Source organism: Contarinia nasturtii, unplaced genomic scaffold (genome assembly GCF_009176525.2).
Source record: "Contarinia nasturtii isolate CC-2019 unplaced genomic scaffold, AAFC_CNas_1.1 Cnas_scaffold_1101, whole genome shotgun sequence".
NCBI classification, from domain to species: Eukaryota; Metazoa; Arthropoda; class Insecta; order Diptera; family Cecidomyiidae; genus Contarinia; species Contarinia nasturtii.
This window is the reverse complement of record NW_022198445.1, coordinates 632,139-654,170: the sequence shown is the minus strand read 5'-3', so window position 1 is coordinate 654,170 and position 22,032 is coordinate 632,139. Positions and strand designations below refer to the sequence as shown.

The 22,032-nt window shown below is 33.1% G+C and overlaps 5 protein-coding genes across 11 annotated transcripts in view; 4 read left to right on the top strand and 1 right to left on the bottom strand.

Moving 5' to 3' along the window:
* Nucleotides 1–10,156: 10,156 nt before the first annotated feature.
* LOC116344675 (tesmin) overlaps nucleotides 10,157–22,032 on the bottom strand; it is a 23,683-nt gene continuing 11,807 nt past the window's right edge. For 2 of the 4 annotated variants that reach the window (XM_031773329.1, XM_031773331.1), the window contains exons 2-4: nucleotides 11,631–11,726; nucleotides 11,426–11,556; nucleotides 10,157–10,977 (exon numbers count right to left, since the gene is read on the bottom strand). In XM_031773329.1, coding sequence (XP_031629189.1) covers nucleotides 10,685–10,977; nucleotides 11,426–11,556; nucleotides 11,631–11,726 — 520 coding nt within the window. In that variant the 3' untranslated portion in view covers nucleotides 10,157–10,684. Of the gene's footprint in view, nucleotides 10,978–11,425; nucleotides 11,557–11,630; nucleotides 11,727–11,834; nucleotides 11,926–18,537; nucleotides 18,650–22,032 lie in introns of those variants that run through there. The other 2 variants (XM_031773328.1, XM_031773330.1) reach the window with 2 other exon arrangements.
* Nucleotides 15,821–17,114, top strand: LOC116344674. 2 transcript variants are annotated; one of them, XM_031773327.1, is made up of 3 exons: nucleotides 15,895–16,089; nucleotides 16,148–16,596; nucleotides 16,666–17,114. In XM_031773327.1, exons 1-3 carry the CDS (start codon nucleotides 16,008–16,010, stop codon nucleotides 17,086–17,088), a joined length of 954 nt encoding a protein of 317 aa, XP_031629187.1. In that variant the 5' UTR covers nucleotides 15,895–16,007; the 3' UTR covers nucleotides 17,089–17,114. The 2 variants fall into 2 exon arrangements, with proteins under 2 accessions (XP_031629186.1, XP_031629187.1); XM_031773326.1 differs by having other exon boundaries at nucleotides 15,821–16,089; nucleotides 16,148–17,114.
* On the top strand, nucleotides 17,473–18,458 carry LOC116344676. The gene is made up of 2 exons (XM_031773332.1): nucleotides 17,473–18,284; nucleotides 18,322–18,458. The coding sequence occupies exon 1, from the start codon at nucleotides 17,722–17,724 to the stop codon at nucleotides 18,268–18,270; it is 549 nt and encodes a 182-aa protein (XP_031629192.1). The 5' UTR covers nucleotides 17,473–17,721; the 3' UTR covers nucleotides 18,271–18,284; nucleotides 18,322–18,458.
* Nucleotides 18,779–19,568, top strand: LOC116344677. The gene is made up of 2 exons (XM_031773333.1): nucleotides 18,779–19,302; nucleotides 19,521–19,568. The coding sequence occupies exons 1-2, from the start codon at nucleotides 18,901–18,903 to the stop codon at nucleotides 19,527–19,529; spliced, it is 411 nt and encodes a 136-aa protein (XP_031629193.1). The 5' UTR covers nucleotides 18,779–18,900; the 3' UTR covers nucleotides 19,530–19,568.
* The window catches only part of LOC116344673, a 19,087-nt gene continuing 18,711 nt past the window's right edge, over nucleotides 21,657–22,032 (top strand). For 2 of the 3 annotated variants that reach the window (XM_031773321.1, XM_031773322.1), the window contains exon 1: nucleotides 21,657–22,010. The gene's annotated coding sequence lies outside the window, so the exon portion shown is untranslated. Of the gene's footprint in view, nucleotides 22,021–22,032 lie in introns of all 3 variants that reach the window. The other variant, XM_031773324.1, reaches the window with a different exon arrangement.

Genomic DNA, 22,032 nt, shown 5'->3' with positions numbered 1-22,032 from the left:
TGTTTAAAGTTGAAAATAGAATACGGTTCAATAGAAATCTGATTTTTCTTTTGAAAAAACGATCATACTTTTCCAATCGATCTCCCAGTCTATCGGAGTGATCCTCGTCAACCGGTGCAAATACATCATTTGCATTTAGCACTTTGTTATAACTTCTTTTGAACATTGGAATTGTCCATCCGAAAGTCAATATTGATATCCAACTTGCTGATTGGCGTGGGTTTTTTGAAAGAGTTCTATATGCAGATTCCATTTTTCTATAAATTTCTTACGATTTGTTAAAGAAAACATAACTTGTTAGTTGAAGATTAAATGATAATATTACAAAAGCAATAAAAATATGACAACTGTAAAGCATGACTTATTTTGTAAATTTCGTCCGAAAATATGAGATGGCACTTGAAAAGAAGACACGTTTCGCTCGTAGTACATTTTTTCTCAGTTTTTCGGGCGTGAATTCCGCGTGACTTATGGAAAAAGAGAATACTTTAATTTCTCACACCGAATGAGGTAAAGAATTGACATTGACCCCGATTCAATTTTAAGATTCTATCTTTTTATCTGTAAAAATTATTTCATTTTTAATCAAAGCTTCTGAATTTAGCAAAGTGAGGCAATTTTTCCAAACGATGTGTCTAGTGCAATACTGATTTGGATGATTTAATCAGCTATGATTAAAAATTGAAATAGATACGATTTAATCAAACGGATATTGTTATTTTTTCATCAACTTTCTGACCAAAATGTTTTACTTTTCTGTGACGAAATTTATATTGAAGAACGCATAAACTATGCGGAAAATGTAACACTAGAATAACCAAGAAATATGCATAGTGTATGCCTATGTTCTGTGTTCTCCTCTTCATTCTAATTATATATGCATTTTGTTACTATATTTTATTCATAACTAAATATGCCCAAATTATGTATAAAATAACGTGATGATTACTAATCATTGATTAGTAAGAGATCTCACAAGTTTGGCATATAAACTTTGAAAAATGTTCATTGGGTAAAACTTCTCCATTAATTTTGTTTCAATAACTTTATTCAATAGAAAACTCACAAATTTTAAAAACATTACAGTCTTCACTTGCTTCGAATAAGCGTACTTTTTGAAAAACACGAATCGACTGATTTCATTTGAGTAACGGAATATGGTTTTATGTAGGCAAGAAACAATAAAATATAAAAAGAAATATTATTTGGCTATGACAGTCATGATAATAAAGCGATTTCTTTTCCAAGTGTGTCTTATCTTGTAAACGTTTTTAAGCTTCATTAAAAAGAGTATGTCGTTTACTTTTCAACTTTTTCGTGCGTTCGCCAGATAAGATTTATTATATAAAAGTAAAAACAAATCATTGCCACCTATGTTTGTAATCGAGATAATTTTTGGGACTCTCACATTTTTTTTCATCTTTTAAATGAAGTCCGACGTATTTTGTATTTTTGATGACACAGCTGCTTCATGAGTTCAAGTTTTTAATATTATTATTACCATCAAATCTATTTATTTTACGTAAAAAACTGCAACTTTATATTTCGCATCATTGACTCACTATTCACTATTTAATTTTGATTTTTCAATTTAAGCTTTTGCTTATTGTTGAGTGAAATGATCTTAAAAATGATAGAATTTCTCATTAAATAAAGCTTTTTTTATAAAATGCATAAACTGCATAAAATCCATGTATTTGTATTTCAATACGAAATAATGTAATTTTGTTATTTTATGCAATCCAAAATTAACATGAATTGTGAATATTAAGTCGTAAAGACACCGGTATGATAGTAATATGGTTAATGTTCTCTCGTCTAATGAATGTTTTCGTGAGTTTAAATAGTCGACATACGTTCGCAACGTTTTTGTTTTACAGGGGAAACCGGTAATCAAAAGAGGGGAATTTCAAACCAAAACACAGCAGTGAGACCAAAAGCGAATAGTTGTATAGTTTCTCCACAACTTATATTCCACTGAACTAAAACTATAAATAAACAAGTGATTTAAGGTAAAGCAAATGTTAGTTTCTTGTGCCTCGTTCGTGTGCAATGTGAAACCATCGTTTTCAATGCCAAACATTTGCTTTAATGAGCCATTTTATCCATTTATCAACCGTAAATTCTCTTGTCTTCTCACATTTTCTGCACAAAATCATCTTCCAAATATAACGAACAAATGAACCGTATACGGTGCAATTTAAGAACGAATTCTATTGCCCGATTGAATGTATAGGTACATATAAGTTGCTATGCGTGCCTAACGATTACTGAATTTGGGCCAGCACAATTAGCGCATTCAAATTAAGTTGAATAAATGTGAACAGTAGGTAAATAAATCAGATTTTTCGACATTTGTTTTTGATCTCGGTCAATTTAAACTATTCAATGTGGTTGAAACATGTTGATTACAATCTTTATCGTTGAACTTTATTTAAATAAATTTTCAAGATTTACGGAAAATAACTGAAACTGAAGTATAACCGAATCACATAAAGTCTGTATTGCAATTGAATCGAATGGCGTTATTTAATTATCAATATAATTAAAAAAAAAGAAACAACTTATGCATCTGGAATGAGACATAAAATGGTTACTTTATTTACGTGTTTGTGAAAGACGCTCGACCACATGGAGTTGAAGTGGACGCAAACACTTGGACATCTGTGAAACTGTTTGCAAACTGTAATGTATGGTTTGTTTGGTTAAACAAATGGAACATTTATAATGGCAAACCAACATTTTCGATACGAATCTCTGATTATTTTGTTGACTCTTATTTTGCACTCAGTTGGCATTTGCATGTTGCGTTTGTCGGTATACACTGTAATGATGGTCTACTGATGACTTCATGATGCATGTTTTTTACACGGTTTTTACATCCGTTAAAAGTGTCTGCATAAATTGTGTGCAAATTACATTATCAAAAAAAAAAAAAAAAAAATACATTTAATGAGTACGTTTAATAAATAATCCAATGGGTTGACATATTATGTGTTTAGTGAATTAAACTCATGTCATTTACTTGCGATGCCTTTGTGATTAATTTGGTGAACGGAAGCGCTGGACTTCGTTAAATAAATTATTTAACATACACACACATTTTAAAAGTTTTTTGATGAATTCGTTTGAAAAGTTGGAGATGTGTGGCCAATTTTAGCAAATGATCACCGTTCGGGTGGTCTCTATTTGCCTCAATGAATCTGGCAATAAACCATTCACACTAGAAAATTACAACATTTCGGCAGCTCATATAATTAAACCTCTGCACAACACCGTAACTTTGTGTACGCACACATTGCATGAAGAAAGTATACAGAGTATATGGTGTATTTGTGAAACTCATGTCCATTCGGTGTGTTGTTGTTTTCGCTTAGAACAAGAAATTACACGTAATTTTGCAATTTTGTTTCGAAAAAAAAACAACAACCAGAACTCGTTCTAATGCCTTGCTGTGTGCTCTAAATTCTTAATGATCGCTCATGGCACAAAGCATCAGATTCATCCATTTGATAGTGGTAGTATAATATTCTGTTACTTTTCATGGCACTGTGCATGGCCATTTTTAACATTTATTATAATACAAAGGCAACAGATGACTATCGGGTGTTCGCTTTGGCATTCAGTTTTAAATTTCCATCAATGCAATCATTTTACATTGATCGCCGTCGAAATTTATTCTTATACATCAAAAGAAAATATCATTTACATTGGCAATAAACCCGAATCCAATGCTTTTTGCATGTGAATTTGATCAGAGTTGGAAAATATGTTGAAAAATCGTTGAATTGATTTTTTTAAAAAGTCATCATTTGAATGAATTTACACATAATAATATGCGTTGCAACAGGTGTTGATATGTCTTACCAGAGACTGGCTATGGTTTATTGAAAAGAGAAACAGACGGAAAAGTACTTCAAGAAATAAAGAAAAATAAACAATGATTCGGATGACAATGCGTGAAGTATTGTATTTTCAATAAATCGGTGTGACGTCACGCTAAACGCCGTATATGTACTTGTTTAGTAGGTGGTAAAAATGCGTTGGATTCAATCAAACTCGTAAGAATACATCATTCAAATATATATATGTAAACACATACACCAGTGCGATCGCGAGTGAGCGGCCAACAACTGTAAGCCCCCATTTAAAAACAGCCAACGTTTTCAGCGTATAAATGTTTTGTCAGTGTGTATGTGCGCGTAAATACGAAAGGTATAGACAGACAGAGAGAGATAGTTTGAGCGTGTATGAAACGGTGTGCAAAAGAATCGAATAATCAACCGAAAACGCGGCCACAAACGCTGGAGAGGAACGAGAGATAGGCAAAGCTATGTGCGCAGTGAATGAGTTTTTTCAGTTTTCAATTGGCAATGAATACGGAATCATGCCGTATGCATCATATCATATTCGCGCATTTGTGCTCATAGCTAACGATAACTAATGACAAACCAGTGAATTACGAGAGAAAGAACAAAAAAAAAGCAAATGAATACAAAAAATAATATCGTTGAGTAAATAAATGGCAATTCTAAAAGAACGGCTGTTTTTGTGCTTTCCACTCCCGATCCCAATTCAAACAAAAAAATATAGAAAGTAACGATCACAATAATAATAACAACGGCGACGATGACAAAAAGCAGACAATTTGTGCAATTAGTTTCAGTTGTTTGACATTTATGAAAAAGAGTTCGATTCGCTTGGTGTGATGGTGTTTAGTGAAAATTGAATTTGAACACACAACAAAACATTAATTTAGAAGCAACATTTTCGCTGTGAATTCATCGATGAAACGCGTGATCTATGAATTTTAGTAGTCGACTAATTTAAATATTTCGGTTAGATTGACAATTAAACGAAGAAAACGCTCATATAAATTTGACTTCGTTTCGTTCGGACCGTTGGACTTTTCAATTTTCAAACTTGTTTTGCATGTGTATTGATTTTTATTAAGTTATTTTTATTCTAATTGGCGTTGAACGAATCACAAACAGATCATTTCGAATGATAGAATTGAAACGATAAAGCAAAAAATCGTGAATCTTAGAAAAATTATTGAGTCACATCTCGACTGACTCACGCCCAACCGTAATTTTTTAATTGCATATTCAAAGAGCATTGCGCATTCTGTGCTTCGAACAATAAATCGAATTTAATTAATAGAAGCTAGTCAACACAATGCTAGTTGATGTATGTCAAATGTTAATCAATTCAAGTTAATTAATGTTCCAAAATTGTCAATTGTTTTTCTATTGTAAAAAACAACAATCTACATTTTGTAACATCAAATCCATCCATCGATTCCAACATTTTTGACTGTTGATAATAAATTTTGTGAAATCGCTTTGCTATAAAACGAGGTGACAAACAAACAAACAAAAATTTGATACGTGTGCAATTGACATGTGGGCTAACCTGCTTTTTTGGGATTTTATTACGGCGTTGAAAAGTGAACCAAAACAGTTTCCCTTTTTTCGCGATCGTTCGTGTATAACCCAATAAACACAAACTCGCAGAAATGTGCGTGTGCTGATTTTGTGCACACCAAAGACACAATAGCGTGTATTTTGTGCACAGAATATGCACACATTTGCACACACACATTTTTGGGTGAAAATGCATTACACTTGGTTTATTGGGAAGTGTGCGACATTCAATTTTGAACTAAATATGAGATGACATATTTGTCACACAGAGATAGATTGAGATATTTCCAATGTACTACATGCATCAGTAATTTCAAATTCATTTGATACATTTGACGTGAAAACGACATACCGTGTCGCTTCTCAAATAGCAAGCGAGAGACAGAGCGAGATATATAGAGAAAAAAAGCAAAAAGAAACGGAAAAGACTATCCGATAAACTGCGACACAAAAAGCGTCTGCTTCGATATAATAAATAGTATAATTAACAGTTGTATATAGCACCTAGTTTTTTCCCATCGGTGCCGGTGAAATTTTTTCAAACATCAATCACTCAACGATAAACTACAGAGAAAATGGCGCAATTTAAAGACAATTCTTGGGTAAGTTCTTCAATGAAACAGTCGCTCTAAACTTTTATTTTAGAATTTTACATTTTTATTGAGCAAACGCTTTCATTTTTTATGTTTGAATATTTTAATTTGTCGGAGAAAAAAAAACAAACCGAAACTGCTCTCCGATGAGAACCGAACATCTTAAAACAAAAACACGTTTCACCAAAAACGAACGTTATTTTACTAATACGTTATCGCTTTTATACTCGATTAATATGCATATCCATTTCTAATTTTGTATTTGCTTAAGCATACATTTTGACTAAACAAATTCAATGTGTTACAGTTGAGATTGCCGAAAGATTAGGATAGAAAGAAAAAAAAAACGGTGTCAATAGATTGCATAATATGTCAAAATACGCATGACTTTCAAGTGATTTCGTCGCGGCTTTACTCATTTGTAAATGCCACCGTTCAAGATGAGAAGAGTAAACAATAAAAAAAAACTTACAATAATACAAAGTAGTATAAGTGGTATATTTGCCAGCAAAAATTCCATGACCGTCGTGCACTTGGCACGACATGACAACAAACAACAATGCAAAACCTATTTTGAATGTAATTAGTGTACAAATAAAGCCCGAAAAAATTCATTAACAGCAAAAGGGTTTGTTTTTGCAGAATTGGCAGAAAGATTTTCATTGTCATTACAACAATGCATTGTATTGTTTACGATCAAAATTGTTCAGTTGGCTCGAAGCCACGCACTGCATGTATTGTATAGCTGCCGAAAAAGTGGTTGTCAGTTGTATTTATTTAAAATGCCGTCATTAAGATTGAAAAAAGCCACAAACATATTTTAAAATTGAAGTTTCACCAACCGCATCGTCTCACCTTATATGGAGTCCATTCAGGGTTGTCAATTTGGGATTTCAAAAATGAGATTTATTGATTTGGATTTTTCATCGTATGATTTGATTTGAGTTGGTCAAAATTAATAAAATATTTTGATTTGAGACCGTTCAAACTTGACTTGAGAAATAATGATTAGGTGAAATCAAATCAAATCACTAAAAAATCAAATAAATTCATTTCAGCTGCACGGCGAAATCAAATCAAAACTTATCATTTCAAATCATGATTTATTGATTTATCAAATAATTTAATCTCAACCCTGTATTATAACTATAATAGACGCGCAAAAACATTGTCCAAGCTCGAATCTGTATGTGTGAGTGTAATTCCCCATTAGCGACCAATGAAACAGCGTTCATTGCCTTCGAATCAAATAAACAAATAAAAAAAGAAGAAAAAACACAAACAAATCAGCATACAATCAGTGTCCGCAACCGAAAGCGTATGAATGCGTTCGAAAAATGGCAACAACGAATCGGAACTTTTGTCAAACAAACGATACTCGCATGTAAGCAAATCCATTGTTGCCAACAATAGAGACGAATTTTTTCTCTCTCTTTCCATCTGTATTCATATTTATCTATTACATACGTTTGAACCCGAAAAAAAAACAACCGTTTGTCATGTCGCTGAGAGTTTGAACCATTGTTAAAACGATTTTACATATTAATTTCGTCTCTCATGGTTTGTGTATGTGTGTTATAGAGTTTCATCTCGGTGCAGATTTCATTTCAAACATCACACGCCACCATGACTCCGTCTGAGACGCTGTTACGATTCGTGCTCTGAAGGTGCATTTCTAATACCTTTCCCTTTATCTCTCTTTTTTTAATTAGTAGTGTTGTTTGTATTAACGTCATTTCATTCACATTTCGAGAAAAAAAAATGGAAATACTATCTGACAAATGTAGAAAAAAGATGGCTCACGAAAGGTTGCTTTTGAATAGAAAAAAAACATCATTTGTGGAATTAAATCATCATTGCGTGGTGCGAATAAAGAGAGCAACAAATGATAGAAAGTGTCTGATGTTGTCTTACCATTACGGATGCATGTCTTCGCGGTTTTAGTTCAAGTGTTACCAAATGTTACCGATTAAAATAGCTCATTTTTTTGGTTTTTCGCAAATTGAGTGCATTTATTCAGTTTATGAACAAAGCGTTATAAAACAGTTGAATGATTAAGGTGATATGCCTGTGCGGCATCTTGTAAAGGTGCATTTCTTACTGACGGAAATTCAGTGAAGCGTTATCTCTCTCTTTCCCTTCAAACTTTGGCTAATTATGTAAGAATAGGCGCAGCGTAGCCAAAATGGGATCTGTATTACATCATAATTACGGAATGATCTGTAGCGGGAATGAACAGAGTAGAAGAGAAAAAAACTACCGTTGTTCTGAAATTGATTACGAAGAAAGCAAATCCATCATTCGAATGTATCGAAAGCGATGGACGTGATACCGCTATTTTGCAATATCGAAACAACGCAATTACACTCGTTGAAGAATTACATGCATCTAACGGCCACTTTTGCATTGCAAACGAAATCAAATAGAAAAAAAGCAAAAAAGTAAATCGACGAATAAAACCACACTGATGGAAGTTTATCCGCAAAGTTGTCGATGCAAACAAACTTGATACGAGTCAAATTAAATCGACAAAACCTACTTCGTAAACACATGAAAAGAAGCATTGCAATGTATCGATGAAGAAACGAATGTTATGCCGTTAATTCTGCTACGTTCTGTGCGTCGACGTGCATATGTAATCGACTGCTTTTTTGTTGCATGGCATATGCCTTTTATTGAATACTTTAAATCGCCAATTGAGTGCCATTTTTTATGGACAACAAGCAATTATAATCGTTATTTTTATCAACTCATTTTCCGCTTGAATTTTATGGCGTTCAATTGTGTACAGTGGTCAAAGCACCTTTTCTCTTATTCACTTCCCGAAATGGGAGCTTGTTTTTTTTATATTCGTGAATAACAATTTGTCGCTCAGTTCAGTGATCCCGCTAATGGAATGACAGCTATCAAACGAAAACTATTGTCGGATTAGCAAAACACGTGAGAGAGATCTTTTCATTTTCATTTGATAATGTCAAACGCAATATTTGGTTGGATAATTTTTGCAATGACAAATTTGAATGGATGATTGACACGCGATGTCAAGCTAAACTTAAAAGTATGAAGACACGCGCAACATTTTTTACCCCATTCAATCTTGAGCGATTTAAAGTAGATCATTCACATTTTTTGTGTGGAATTACGTATAGCTTCTTTCACTTTTGTGACACGTCAACTAAAAACATCAAAAATAAATGTACAAAAACAAATGTAAATATTTGAAGAAAAAAATGGTCGAATATTCGGATCTAGATGGCATTTACGTCTGAATTTAGTCAAATATTTGCCAGAAATATCAAATGGATAGGCTCCTTGAAAAGAATCTCACCATCAATGAAAATGTTATGGCATAAAAATAAACAGGTGAAATCGGCCGTTCGCAACAAGAGAAATGAATAAATCGACAAAAAATCAATGTTGTAAAATGTGCGCGCGCTTCAAACCACTAACATCGTCATGGTGTTTATGGCCAATCTTTTTTTCCTTTTATTTTAATTGATGAATTGTTTGTTTGAATGCTTCTCACACTTCAATGGGTTTTTTAACTTCTCTTTTTTTAAGTGCTGCATTTCTCTTGCTCTCGTTTTTATTCAAATTTTTTTTGTTGTATTTTCGAAAAACATTTGCCGAATGAAAAGCGGCTCAAAATGGAAATGATTTGTTGTTGAAATTTAAAATGCAAATTGATTGGCGCAATCTTGCGCTATGAGCTGCTCACGTTTTAATGGTTGAATAATCTATTTTTTTTTCTTGCTGCATTAAATTGCTCATCAACAAAGGCGATCGTTAACGCTTTACTTCTTGCATAGATCGAACGATTGTTGTAAAAGATAATTTCCGATAATTTATTTTTTACGGTTTTTTTCTTCTATCATTTTCATTTCACAAATTGAATTTTAATACGAAAAATTACAATTACAAAATATCCATTTATTACTTATTAAAAACGCATACAAATCATCTTCAGTACATGAAAAAAGTATATTACTTTTGATTTTAAAAAACTTTTCAGTTTTTAAACACTAAATAGAAATCGAATCTCCACACTTCGATTCGGTTAACGAATGAAAACTTACAACTAGAACTAATAATTCTACGATAACATGTTATTTTTGCTAATTTTATAAATTCGCTACTTATTAATTAGGTTTCCATTTTTCTGATGATTTGAACAACGTCGCATGATAAATGACAGAAAATAGTCGCCGGCAATTTGTTTTGCTTTAAAACAGAAATGCAAAAAAAATGTAATTCGTCATTATATTCGCCGCAAAACTGGCTCGCTCAAGGTTATGCAATATTAATGTAAAAAATGAAAAAAATACGAGTATGTTGTAAATTGTAAGCTGTGTATGCACTGCAATGTGTAGTTGAGTGGCTGCATCGGCATATATGAAATAGTAATTTATATAATTTTGACTTCTCTATATTATATGCGAATTTATCGATTTAAAATCGACGCACTGTTTGGTATTGGTGCCGACGACGACAAGTTACATTTTTCCATTCTTATTGACATTTTGTATCCGAGCGCGAATAAAAAAAAAATTCCATCGAAATGCATCGGCTTATTTTTTATAAGAACACGTTCAGAAATTTAAAATCGTTTTATTTATCAAGGACAATTGCTAAATTCGAAATTACTTTCACATATATATAAAAAAATCACTTTTTCTGATTCAACTTTTTATCAATATCATCATTGAGCTGTGTTAATCCCGCTTGGAATCTTTCCAATAAATTACGTTGGGTCACTTCTGCACTATTCCCGGCCTGATGACATGCCCTGGCCGTTGAAAAGAGACTTTGGGAAAACTTTTCATATGCATCATTCTCGAAAAATTTACGATTGCCTCTACTTGAAGTGCCTTGTTCCATTTGCAATGTATTGTATTTGTTGGGGTTGGAACTCGATATCTCTTCTTTGGTGGAACCAATCGAAAATCGATTTTGACAATCTACATTTTTAATACATATATATTATTTAGAATTTGATTGTAAAATAGGACACAACGTAAACAAACATGAAAACAATTTCCAAACGAGAACAAAACTGAATTTTGTCCTAGATTTTGATGAACTTATTAACTGAAATGTTGATTATGACATTTTTTTTAAACAAAGCAGCAAAAAATTTAAAATTTATGTGATTTGTCAGGCAAAAAATTATGTTAAAATGGCAAAAGTTCATTCAACTCCAAAACAAAAAAAAAAACATTATTTGATGGGTGGGAGAATTTATATTTTTTTAAATCATAACCGACGTTTCAGTATGATGTTCAGTCAGATCGATAAACATTTTCAATCTCATTTGCAATAATGTTCACTTTTGTTGACTTTTTGGATAAAAATTCTTACAAGCGTAAAAAAACACTGAGAAGAAGAAAAAGGAAAAAAATATCTTACTAAAACACTGGCATGATGGACCGCATTGTCTCTTTTGATCGTAGCACTGACAATAATTTCGAACACAAGCAGACCGCTTACACTTGCAAAAAGGTAGTTTTTCCTTTGATATGCCATTCCCCATTGACGACCTACGACAATGCACAATTTTTTTATTGAGAAGTATTTAAAAGTAAAGAAAAATCGATAAATATGCCGAACTTACATTCTTCCGCGGTAAAAAACGACTCGCAGTTGTTGAATGAGAAAACTGTTGTAACCGTTGTTCCAGTCTGAAAGCATTCTATATAGCCCAATCAATCTGAAAGATGAAACCAGGAATATTCAATAAATTAATGAAGTTTAAATAAACCAAACGATATAGCGGATTCAAAGATTTATATTTCACAATAAAAGTATAAAGTTTTACAACAGAATTCCAATTTAAAGCGTTTAATAAATAAAAAAAATTGATAAAAAGCCAGCTTTTGTAGCTGTTAATGTTATGTTATGTGAAACCTGCGTTTTATGTCAGTTTGAAATTGAAATCAAAATATGATAAATGAATAAAACTGTGATTCATATATGAATTGGATTTGAACACTTCAGACCAAATGTGACTTACATTTTTGTTCCGTTTAAATATGACTGACATAACATATGGAGACCTCATTTTTATAAACTGTTCAACTGAGAAGTTGACGAAGACCTTTTAATTTCATAGATGGCGTTTTTTCCGCTTGTCACATTTAAATCAAAGCACGACGACAATGACAGCTGGGCAACGCAGCAACTTCATTATGGTTGCCACATTTTATGTTGGGTGGCACAAATTCGTACCATTTTTGATTTAGGCGATCGAAATTTGTGCTATTTTTTAGTCTCGCTGGCAACCGCACCATGGCGCTACTATCAACGTTGCTTGTCATCGTCGCGCTTTGATTTAAATTATTTTCGCGCTTCTTAATATATCCCACTTATACAATTTTATTTGAAAAAATCCATTGGGAACGGCTTATTTTCTTTAGCCTGCACGTCAAAATACGTCGTATTTTCAATAAAGAGTTTCAATGACAATTTTCTCTTGGAAACGGGTGTGACAGTTAATTTTAAACTTTAGAGAAGTTTATTACCATATCGATTGTTCATTTTACATCTTAAATACTCTTGTTAGCGTGATGGAAATGATTATCAACGATTAAAAAAAATTGTCCGCACAGCATTTTGAAGTAATAATACTCAAAACATATGTGCAAACTGCACTGCAAAGAAATAATAGTAAAACTTTCAATGTCTTTGCATAAACTTGTATGGCGAGAAACATTGGCAAAATATGGCTTGCATCTATAGCATGATAAATTTTCCGTGTAATTTATGAGTGCTCGTGATCATTTTCTGCACAGAGTGTTATTTATGTGCAGCGCATGAAATGGGTGCTTGTGTGATGTTGTATGCTTTTGAAATTGATTTCAGTGGACACAACGGTGGCTCATTGAGGGTAATTATTCATTCAATATAATCACAAAGAGACACTTGTTTGCTTTGCTTTCTGGATGCCGCAAACAGTAGCTATGCATGCACACAAATACGCTCTGTAGCCGACACATTGTGCATTTTCATTACGATGGATGAGCGATTAATTTTAATTTTAATTGAACTTCAAATGATTGAACTGGATCGATGGTTATCATTCGACAAGAGGAGTTGGCGTACATAATAATTGAATGAAATAAGCAACGCAAAATAAGTGTGTTTGCACACAACATTCCAGCATTTAAAAGAAGAAAAGAAATCTCTCGAAAATAATTTCACAATGTTTGTGTCTCAATGCATGTTGTTGTTTCTTTCATTCCATCACTCTTTTTCACTCTTGCTACTCAAAATTGGCATTCTAATTTTCTTGCGAGTATGTTGTTTCATTCCACAAAGTGCTTGCTACTTATTTGACATGCCGTACATTTCTTCTTCATCATCATCTTGGGTAAATATTTTTCACATATATGTGGAGAAATTGAAAGGCTATAAATAAGACGCGGTTTCGTTGAGCACGAACGAAGGTTGAGCGCTTTGTTTTCCAAAAGACTGAGAGAGAGACTCAATTCACGACATCGGACGTAAATTAGTTAATCGTTGCGTTGCGATTCTTCAATTATTTGAATCCCATCCTGTTTTACACGAAGAAGAAGAAGAAAAGTACCAACAAACAGTGACACCGCGTATATACTTGAAAAATGCAATATTTTACATCTAATAAACGAAAGAAACGAGCGAAAAAGAGAAATATGTTGGGATTGCTGCAATCACAGGAAATACAAAAACACACACACAAAATAATGGGCAAATAGTAAATATAAATAAATCTATCGTATTGTAACGACAAACGAGAGATATTTTCATCTTGGTACTTCCGCTATTCCGATTCGCAATATTCCACATTTTGTGCGGAACGCAATTAGTGGCTGGTGTGTGTTTTTCTGTTTTTTTTTTTTCCTTAAAAGAGAGTATGTTGATTGCATAACCATCGGCATAAAATCATTGCGATGAATGAAGTGCCTGTGGGAAATCACAAATCGACACATATCCATCATTCGATTTGCGCTTTCTTTTCACATTGTTTGGAATCACAGTCGAATCGATGTTCTCATTTCATCAAGAAATTTCATCGACATTGCTTTGTAATTGAATAACAAATTCAACAAATGCACACAGCTCGAAAGAACATCGCATTGTGTTTGTACATTTGGCTTTATGACTTATTTATTTTCTCTTATTTTCTTTTTATTCCTCTCTCTCACTCTTTAATGACAAAGAGACAGAAGAAGAAAAAAATAGGGCTCGATATTTCCGCCAATAATAAATAAGCCACTGTTGCTGATTTATTTCCATTGTAGAATAAAATATATGGACAAGAGAGTGAGGGAGAGAGAGAGAGAAAATAAAATAAAATAAGAAACCGATCCATTTTGGAATGTGAAGCAATTGAAATGTAGCACAACCAATGTGTACAATTACACTCTGTTTACCGTGGCTGAGAAATTCGAACTACAGCTCACACACAGTCAATTCTTCTTCCATACGCCATATCAAAGAGGTAAAAAATTAAATCAAAAATACGATGCGATAATGAATACTTGAACGTAAATAAGACATAGCATGATTTACGGATTATTCGCTCATCGAGATTTTGTTCATATACATTTTATGCACGTTCGTTCGTGAAGAAGAAAGAGAAAAAAAAGCCCATATATACTATTAATCTATGTGTATTTGTGCAAATTAAACGGCGAAGAAAGTCGGACGACGCGCCCGATATAAACAACAACATTTAATTTCCGAAAATAACGATCTTAGCTTAACGACAACGACACAAACGCTTGTTAAAAAAATTTTCTCCATTACAATTGAATCGTGTCTTTTAACTTGAAGAAGAAACAAATATGCTTGATACCACATCGTTTTTGCCTTTTTAATATATCTGATGTACGTGAATGTTCCAGTGTTTCATTAAAATGACCCAATTGCTTTGTTTTAAACCGTTTCTATTTTTCTGTGTGCGCACAAAATGCGCACAATGTTAGTCGTGCAACATCGTTTTGCCAAAACATATGACTAAAACAACAACATTGAAAAGCATAACATGTTCCATAAACAAAAACTGTCGTCGGGAGATACCCAGTTCACCGTTCAAATTGTGGCGCGACAAGAATTTTTTCATTATTATTTAGATCGAATTCTTGGGCACCACAAACACCGTTAGATAAGTGCTTTATGACAATTATTAACAAGTGTTTTGCTGGAAATGGCATATATTTTTTTGCCGTCCATTGCATTAGCTTACCGCCAAATAGGACATTGCATTAAACCCGAATGGGCTTCAAGTAAAACTGACTTCAGCATAGTAAAAAAAAATATTCGCTGTAAAACATCATTGACATTTATTGCTGAGAATTTCATTCCATCTTTAACTGGATATATTATTTAACTGAACTAAAAGAGAATTTTAATTATCACTTCATTCATGATGTACTCGATGCAGCTAACCAGCAATAACATTCGTCCATAAGTTGTTTTTTATTTGCAATTCGTTCATGTATCTTCGTTATTTTACTCTTTTTTTTTCTTCTCTCCTCCCGAAAAAATGCGAACAATGCAATGACATTGCATAAAAAGACTGTTCTGCCGCGATCCAGTTCGATGCTACGAAAAATGTCGTGCGCGCCAATTTACAATCCCAATGCCGACAACATGGTAAGCATTTTTTGTTTGTGTCTGCTGCTGTTATTTTAACTGGTTGGTGTTTTGCACGGTGTGTGTTTTATTTTGTTACCGAATTCGATCTGTCAAATAATTGTTCGCTGAACATTCTATATTGAACGACCGCAACGCGTCTAGCTGTCTCATTTGTATGTGTATGTTGTCGCAAACTATTCACACCAATACACTTTCGTCTCAATACACACGCCATTTTCATTTCATCCGTTGTGTTTCAGCGTCGAAATCAGCTTCTCCTCTCTCAAATCGATAGTGTTGTTTTCAAAGTGCGGTCAAGGGTGTTTTTATGCGGCTTAAGTGAGTGAATCAAACAAAGATTACAATTGGAAAAATGCAATCGGCCGGTGAAAATGATGAACAAAACGATGCGGATAAACTAGAAAATGGAGAAGATTCCGCTATATCAACGACAGGTTTGTGTTTTGTCAATTATTTACGATTCATCAAATAAAACGAACGCCGTTTTTTTAGACACAAATGGTGGGATCAATGGTGATGACAACGAATCGGTCGATGAACATTCGAGAGATGATGTCGATGCTGACGCCGACGCTGATGTAAGTGATGAATGGACAAACAAACGAATCAAATTGCAAATGCCGACATTTTTGAAGCCAAAATCGGTGGCTACTTGGAAATCAATCGCCGTCGATGATCCCGAACGTGCCAAACGATTAGGTATTGAAAGCATTTGCCCGAACATTTGTCTATATTTTTTGCACGATGCATGCGTCGAAGGTGACAATTGCTACAATTCACACGAGCTTCCTTCGGATGTTGACGTTTTACAACATTTTAAAGCATGTGGAACGACAGACACTGGCAAATTGTTACGTGTGATTATCGCGCGATGTCCAAAATTATTGTACACATATTTTCGGGTGTTTGTTGACTATTTTGCCGATCATCAAATGAAAGAGGTTTTGGTTGAATCAATAATCATATGCCAACGTGAACAAGATAAAGAAAAACGGTTAAATTATTTCCAGCATTTGATACGGGCATTCATTCGTAGCGGCGAAACTTATGAATCGGCGATGGAAGCAATTTTATTCAATTTAAAATATATTGATCGTGACACAATCGATATACTGCTCAACATGAATTTGATTGAAGGCATCAGCGTCAGCGACTTTTTGAATGTATTTCGATCGTTAAACAGACATCGGTATCGTTTCAATGAACACATTATCAATCGCTTAATGTATCTTTGCACACAATCGGAAGATGTGCTTGATACCGATACACTCAGCGATTTTACTCAGCTTATATTTCACATCATCAAAACTAATCGACATGTACAATCTGTATTGAATAAAAATGATTACCGAAAATACATTCAATTGTACAATCGGTATCGCAGTCACAGTCGCAATCAGAATCGCAACGGCACACGACGTCAAGCTAATTGAATTTATGCAATGTTTGGTGACAATTTTTTTTTTTTGTTCATTTTTATTTGAATTGAATTTATTGTTTTTTTTTTAGACTAAATAAAAATGTTAATTTTTTGAATATAAAATAAAAATGTAACTGGTCTTTTCTTGTGTATCAACAATAATTGAATAGGAACGAGAAAAAAGATGAGATTTCATGACGGTAGTCAAATTCATAAAGACAATATTGAAAGTTAGCTTTCTCTCTTGAATTCAGACAAAGTTGCTCAAATAAACATTCTTTCTGTCTCTTTCTCTTTTGACACAATGCAATTTGTTTATACAGACTAGTCTATGCAAAGACATTCACTTCAAATTCTCTTACAAACGAATTTGTTTATCAGACCGATTGTTTTAACCGTATTGTCATATAAACAAATACCAGCTAGGCAATGTATGCGTCTTTGTATTAGTGTGCAATATGCTTAAGAGGAACAACATTGTCAGTGAGCAATTTTGACGATCGACATCAAAAGCAATATTATTTGTGATTCTAATCACTGCAAACAGACAAATTTTAAATTCTAAACTGCAAAAATACCAATTTTAATCATCTTAATAATCACCTCAAAATTTAAGATTTGTAAAAATTAAAATAAAATAAAAACGATGCAAAATTTGGATATTTCATTATTAATTTTGCCAAAAAGTAAAGAAATGTATCAGAACGAATTGGACGCCATCGATAATCAGTATGATTCAAGTGCGAGCGATGTGAAAAAATCGAAATTCATTGAAAAAGTTAAAATTTATAAGGAATGGATGAACGATTTAGTTCGGGCCATAACTATGGCCGACGAAACAATTGATAACATGAAAGAATTGATAGAGCAATCGAAAGAAAGTATACAAAGAAATGGTGAACAATTGCATGCATTACGCGACGATTTGGAATATGTTCGACAAGAATTGCAACACGATGATTCGGGAATCGGTGAAATGCTGACAGCCACAACGAACATGGATAACCATCACATTCATTTTGAGCGTCGTTCAATTGAATTATCCCAAGCCATCGACCAGTCATCACACGAATTATCTCAATTATCGGAGCAAATGACGAAACTGAATGAAGCAAAAGCATCCATCAATTCACAGTACACAGATTTTCAAGCAAAATTCGACCAATTAACAACGGAAGCCCAGGAAATCGATTGAAGCCCAGGAAATCAGTAATCAATCATGAAACGCCTTCCTACACGGTTTTCCATTTGGTCCAACTTCAAAACTTTTTAAAATTATTTCTACAAATTTTAAACATCCAACATCCGTTAAATTTTAAAAAAATGTCAAGAGAAATACATAAAATACTCTGTCTCAGCCAGAATAAATCTCATTTTTTTAAATGTTTGTAATAAATTGAAAAAAATCATAGTTTCAATTGTTGCTTTTTTGATTGAAAATAAAACAAAAAACGACACTTACAAATTAGTCGTTTTGATGTGTAAAAAGTTACACTTCTTAAATATCAATGGTCCGAGGAATTTCAAAATCATGAAAAGATTCAATTTAAAATTTTACAGTTTTCCAGCACTCTCTATATTTTTCTCTGTCTTTTTCGGTACATTGAACCCAATTGGTAACGATTATTTCAAGTGATTGTCATCGGTGAGCAAGTATTGGCAAAAGTATGAAAGAGCTCACGTCTGTGTTAGTATGACATTTGTATCGAATATGTTCTACATTTCACAGCATTGGCGACAGCAAAATCATTTGTCATTCTAAATAGAGCAAATAAAAAAATCGTGATTACTTAGCAACATTAAAAGTTGTAAGTTGAACATAAATATGGATATTTCATCTTTGATTAAGATAAAAACTAGCGAAATGTATCGGCAAGCATTAGAAGATCAGTATATATCAAATAACAGCAATGAGCAAAAAATGAGCGAACAAACCAAGATATTCATGCAATGGCAAGAAGATATAGAAAATGCCTGCGATAAAGTCGAAGAAATAAGTACGGAGTTGAAGGAAAAATTTGACCAGTTCAAAGAAGATCACCAAAAACTTGACGGAAAACTGGAGGAAATCAACAAAGATATGAAATATGCGGAAGAAGAATTGAATCACGATGATTCGGGAGTGGGCGAAGTACTAACAGCATCAGAAAGTCCTGAGCAGCGTTTGGAAATGTTATTCGAGGAAACACAGCTTCGATATGACAAAATTTTATTGCAATTAGAAAAGGTTAGGAAAGCTATTACCATCATTAAAGAACAGCGTGATGACCTTTTGGCGGTGCGCGAACAATGGCGATTGAAAATTCAACAAGATAACAACAATTGATCACTTAACCGCAAAAAAATCACAAACACTTGCCAAATGAATGTATTTTCTGTTTACAGTCAATATTCTATTTTTTTTAAGTTGTTCATTATTCTTTTTTATTTTTTTTTTATTTATATAAATATTAAACACGAGAGCATGCTTTAGAAAAAGAAAGAAAAAGAAATGGAAATAAATATAAACAAAGTAACAGGAAACATCGTAAAATGCAGTCAGCGTAAAATTCGAATTTCTCATAGTTTATTTTTCTTCTTCATTTTTAAATAATAAAAATTAAACCGAATTATTATTTTATCAGTGCCTTCAATTGTTTCGTTATTTTTATTATTTTCGTTCAGTTTATCTTTTCGATCTGCGCCAGTGTTACATTAAATAATGTTTCATGCATCACACGTTAGCTCGTCAAGAAATATAACATATGGTTTTTTTTTCGAATGAAAGTGAAATTTTATAGCGAAAATGGTATAAAATATTTCGCTGTTTAATTTGTTGATTCAAGATTTGGGTGTAGTTGTTGGATAAAATATATATGAGTTTGAAATGAAAATGAAGGTAGGATGGGCGCATTGACAGTGTAATTTGAATTTCTCTTCGATTGAGTAGAAAATTAATTTCCCGATTCGCTCTGTACACTATGTGTGTTAGTGTGCATCAGACAGTTTTTTTTTTTCAATAAGTAGGAAGTATTTCAATATATACTTTTTTATTGCTTCCACGCCAAAAAAAACACACACACACACACCAACATAAAGAAATTTAAAAGAAACCATATGCATTTTTGATTCCTATGATAATCATCATTGGGCGTAAATCGCTGGCAAAAAAGCGGAAAATATAAATCAAAATACCAGAAGACGAAAATATATATTCTAGTTGAAATATTTACGCTCATTTGACCATCGCCACGAAAAATGTCGTTTTGTAATAATTCTCGCTTATGCATGAAAGTCATAAAATTGCTGTTCGTTCATAAAAACTAATTTTTGTTGTTGTTAATCTACAGTTTTTCTTTCCGCATACACACACACATCGGCCAAGTGCTGAGTGCGGTACACGCATTTTATGTTGTTTGTGCCGTCGCTTTTGATGACTTTGTGAGAATTGCATCTTGGGCATTTTCTAAACGGCAGCCAATTAAATAATTTCATAGAAGCATTATTATATCGTGGCTCTTACTTTTAAGTTTGTATGCTTAAGCAGTTGATGTATTTATGGTGTGCCAGCCTCGACGAAAACTCAATATAAATATAAGAATACGAAGTTGAGTTTTTCGTCTTTGTTAACGACACTAATTGCGATAGTGTTGTGCATGGCTTAAATGAAGCCCATTAAGAATGAACACTGATTTTCAAGTGGAATGTCTGCCTTTCACGTTCTAGCCAAGTGGTTTTTTTCATTTGAATGCTTCAATAACCAATGCTTGGTTTAATTGAGAGAGTGAGAAGAGAAAAAGTGGCAAATAGTAATACAGTGAGTGTGTGTGACAAATTTTCTGCTCTATGAAAGCTACAATTTTAATAAGAACAATCCAAAAATTGCTCCAGAAGCGCATGTATCAACATTAAAAATCGATTGTAAAAACTCTATTTTTATCATCGAAATGGATTTTCTATGAAATTGTCTAAATCCATAAAACGCCTGCATTTAGGCAACTCTTCATATTTTCCATGTATGGAAAATCAGTGTAGTCTTACAATCACAGCAAATTCGAACACAAAATGTAAAGCAAATGCCAAAAATATCAACGCTGTGACAAATATTCTCATTTTTTTTTGTGCAGCACACAAAAACATCCTGCAGACAAAGCGTAAATTGGAAGCACTCACATGAAAACAATAAATAGTTAAAGGGAAAAAAAACATACCAAAGTCATATAGTCGAGCGATAGTTATTGCAGATGAAAAGCGCACTATGTGTGTCTATGATTCAATACAACATTCTCATTGTTGTTGGTAAATTACGTTTATTTATGTTGCTGGATGCCGGGTTGGTTTGTACTTGTAACAGATATGAGGCATGCCACTACATTATGTGAAAACATGCACACTTATACACACGCAAATCGACTCATATAATATACATGTTGTCCAGAGTTTGGTTACCGTACATCGAAGTATAACACACCGACGAACGAAATGAACGAATGTGTGTAAATCGAGAATACACAACAGGAGTGTGTCTAGTGGCGCGCACACACCACACAAAAGCATATGACGGCATCAGTACAGTTTGTATATCGGCCAGAATCAGTTCGTTGTTAGTCGTTGTCGTTGGCGACACGCCACTTATTTCACTGTACAATCAATTTTCAGTAGTTTTATTTCTGTTACGTTTTGTTGTGTTCAATTCGGTTTAAAAACAATTTGTTTTCTTTTGTTATGTGTATCGTTTATATCGAAGAATATAGTCGCGAGTAATCATAATAAATGGAATGAGATCGATAAAATTCGTTTGAAACGAATTATTTTTTATCAGACAATCGAAACGACATTGATTGAGTGTGTAAACGACGGACTGAATGAATGACACAGAGTTCGCAAAGTGAATTGCAGTGCAATAAAATCCATTCTTTTGTCGAGAAACAAACAAAAAATTCATTTTTGGACAGTGTAATAAATTGTATTATTCTTC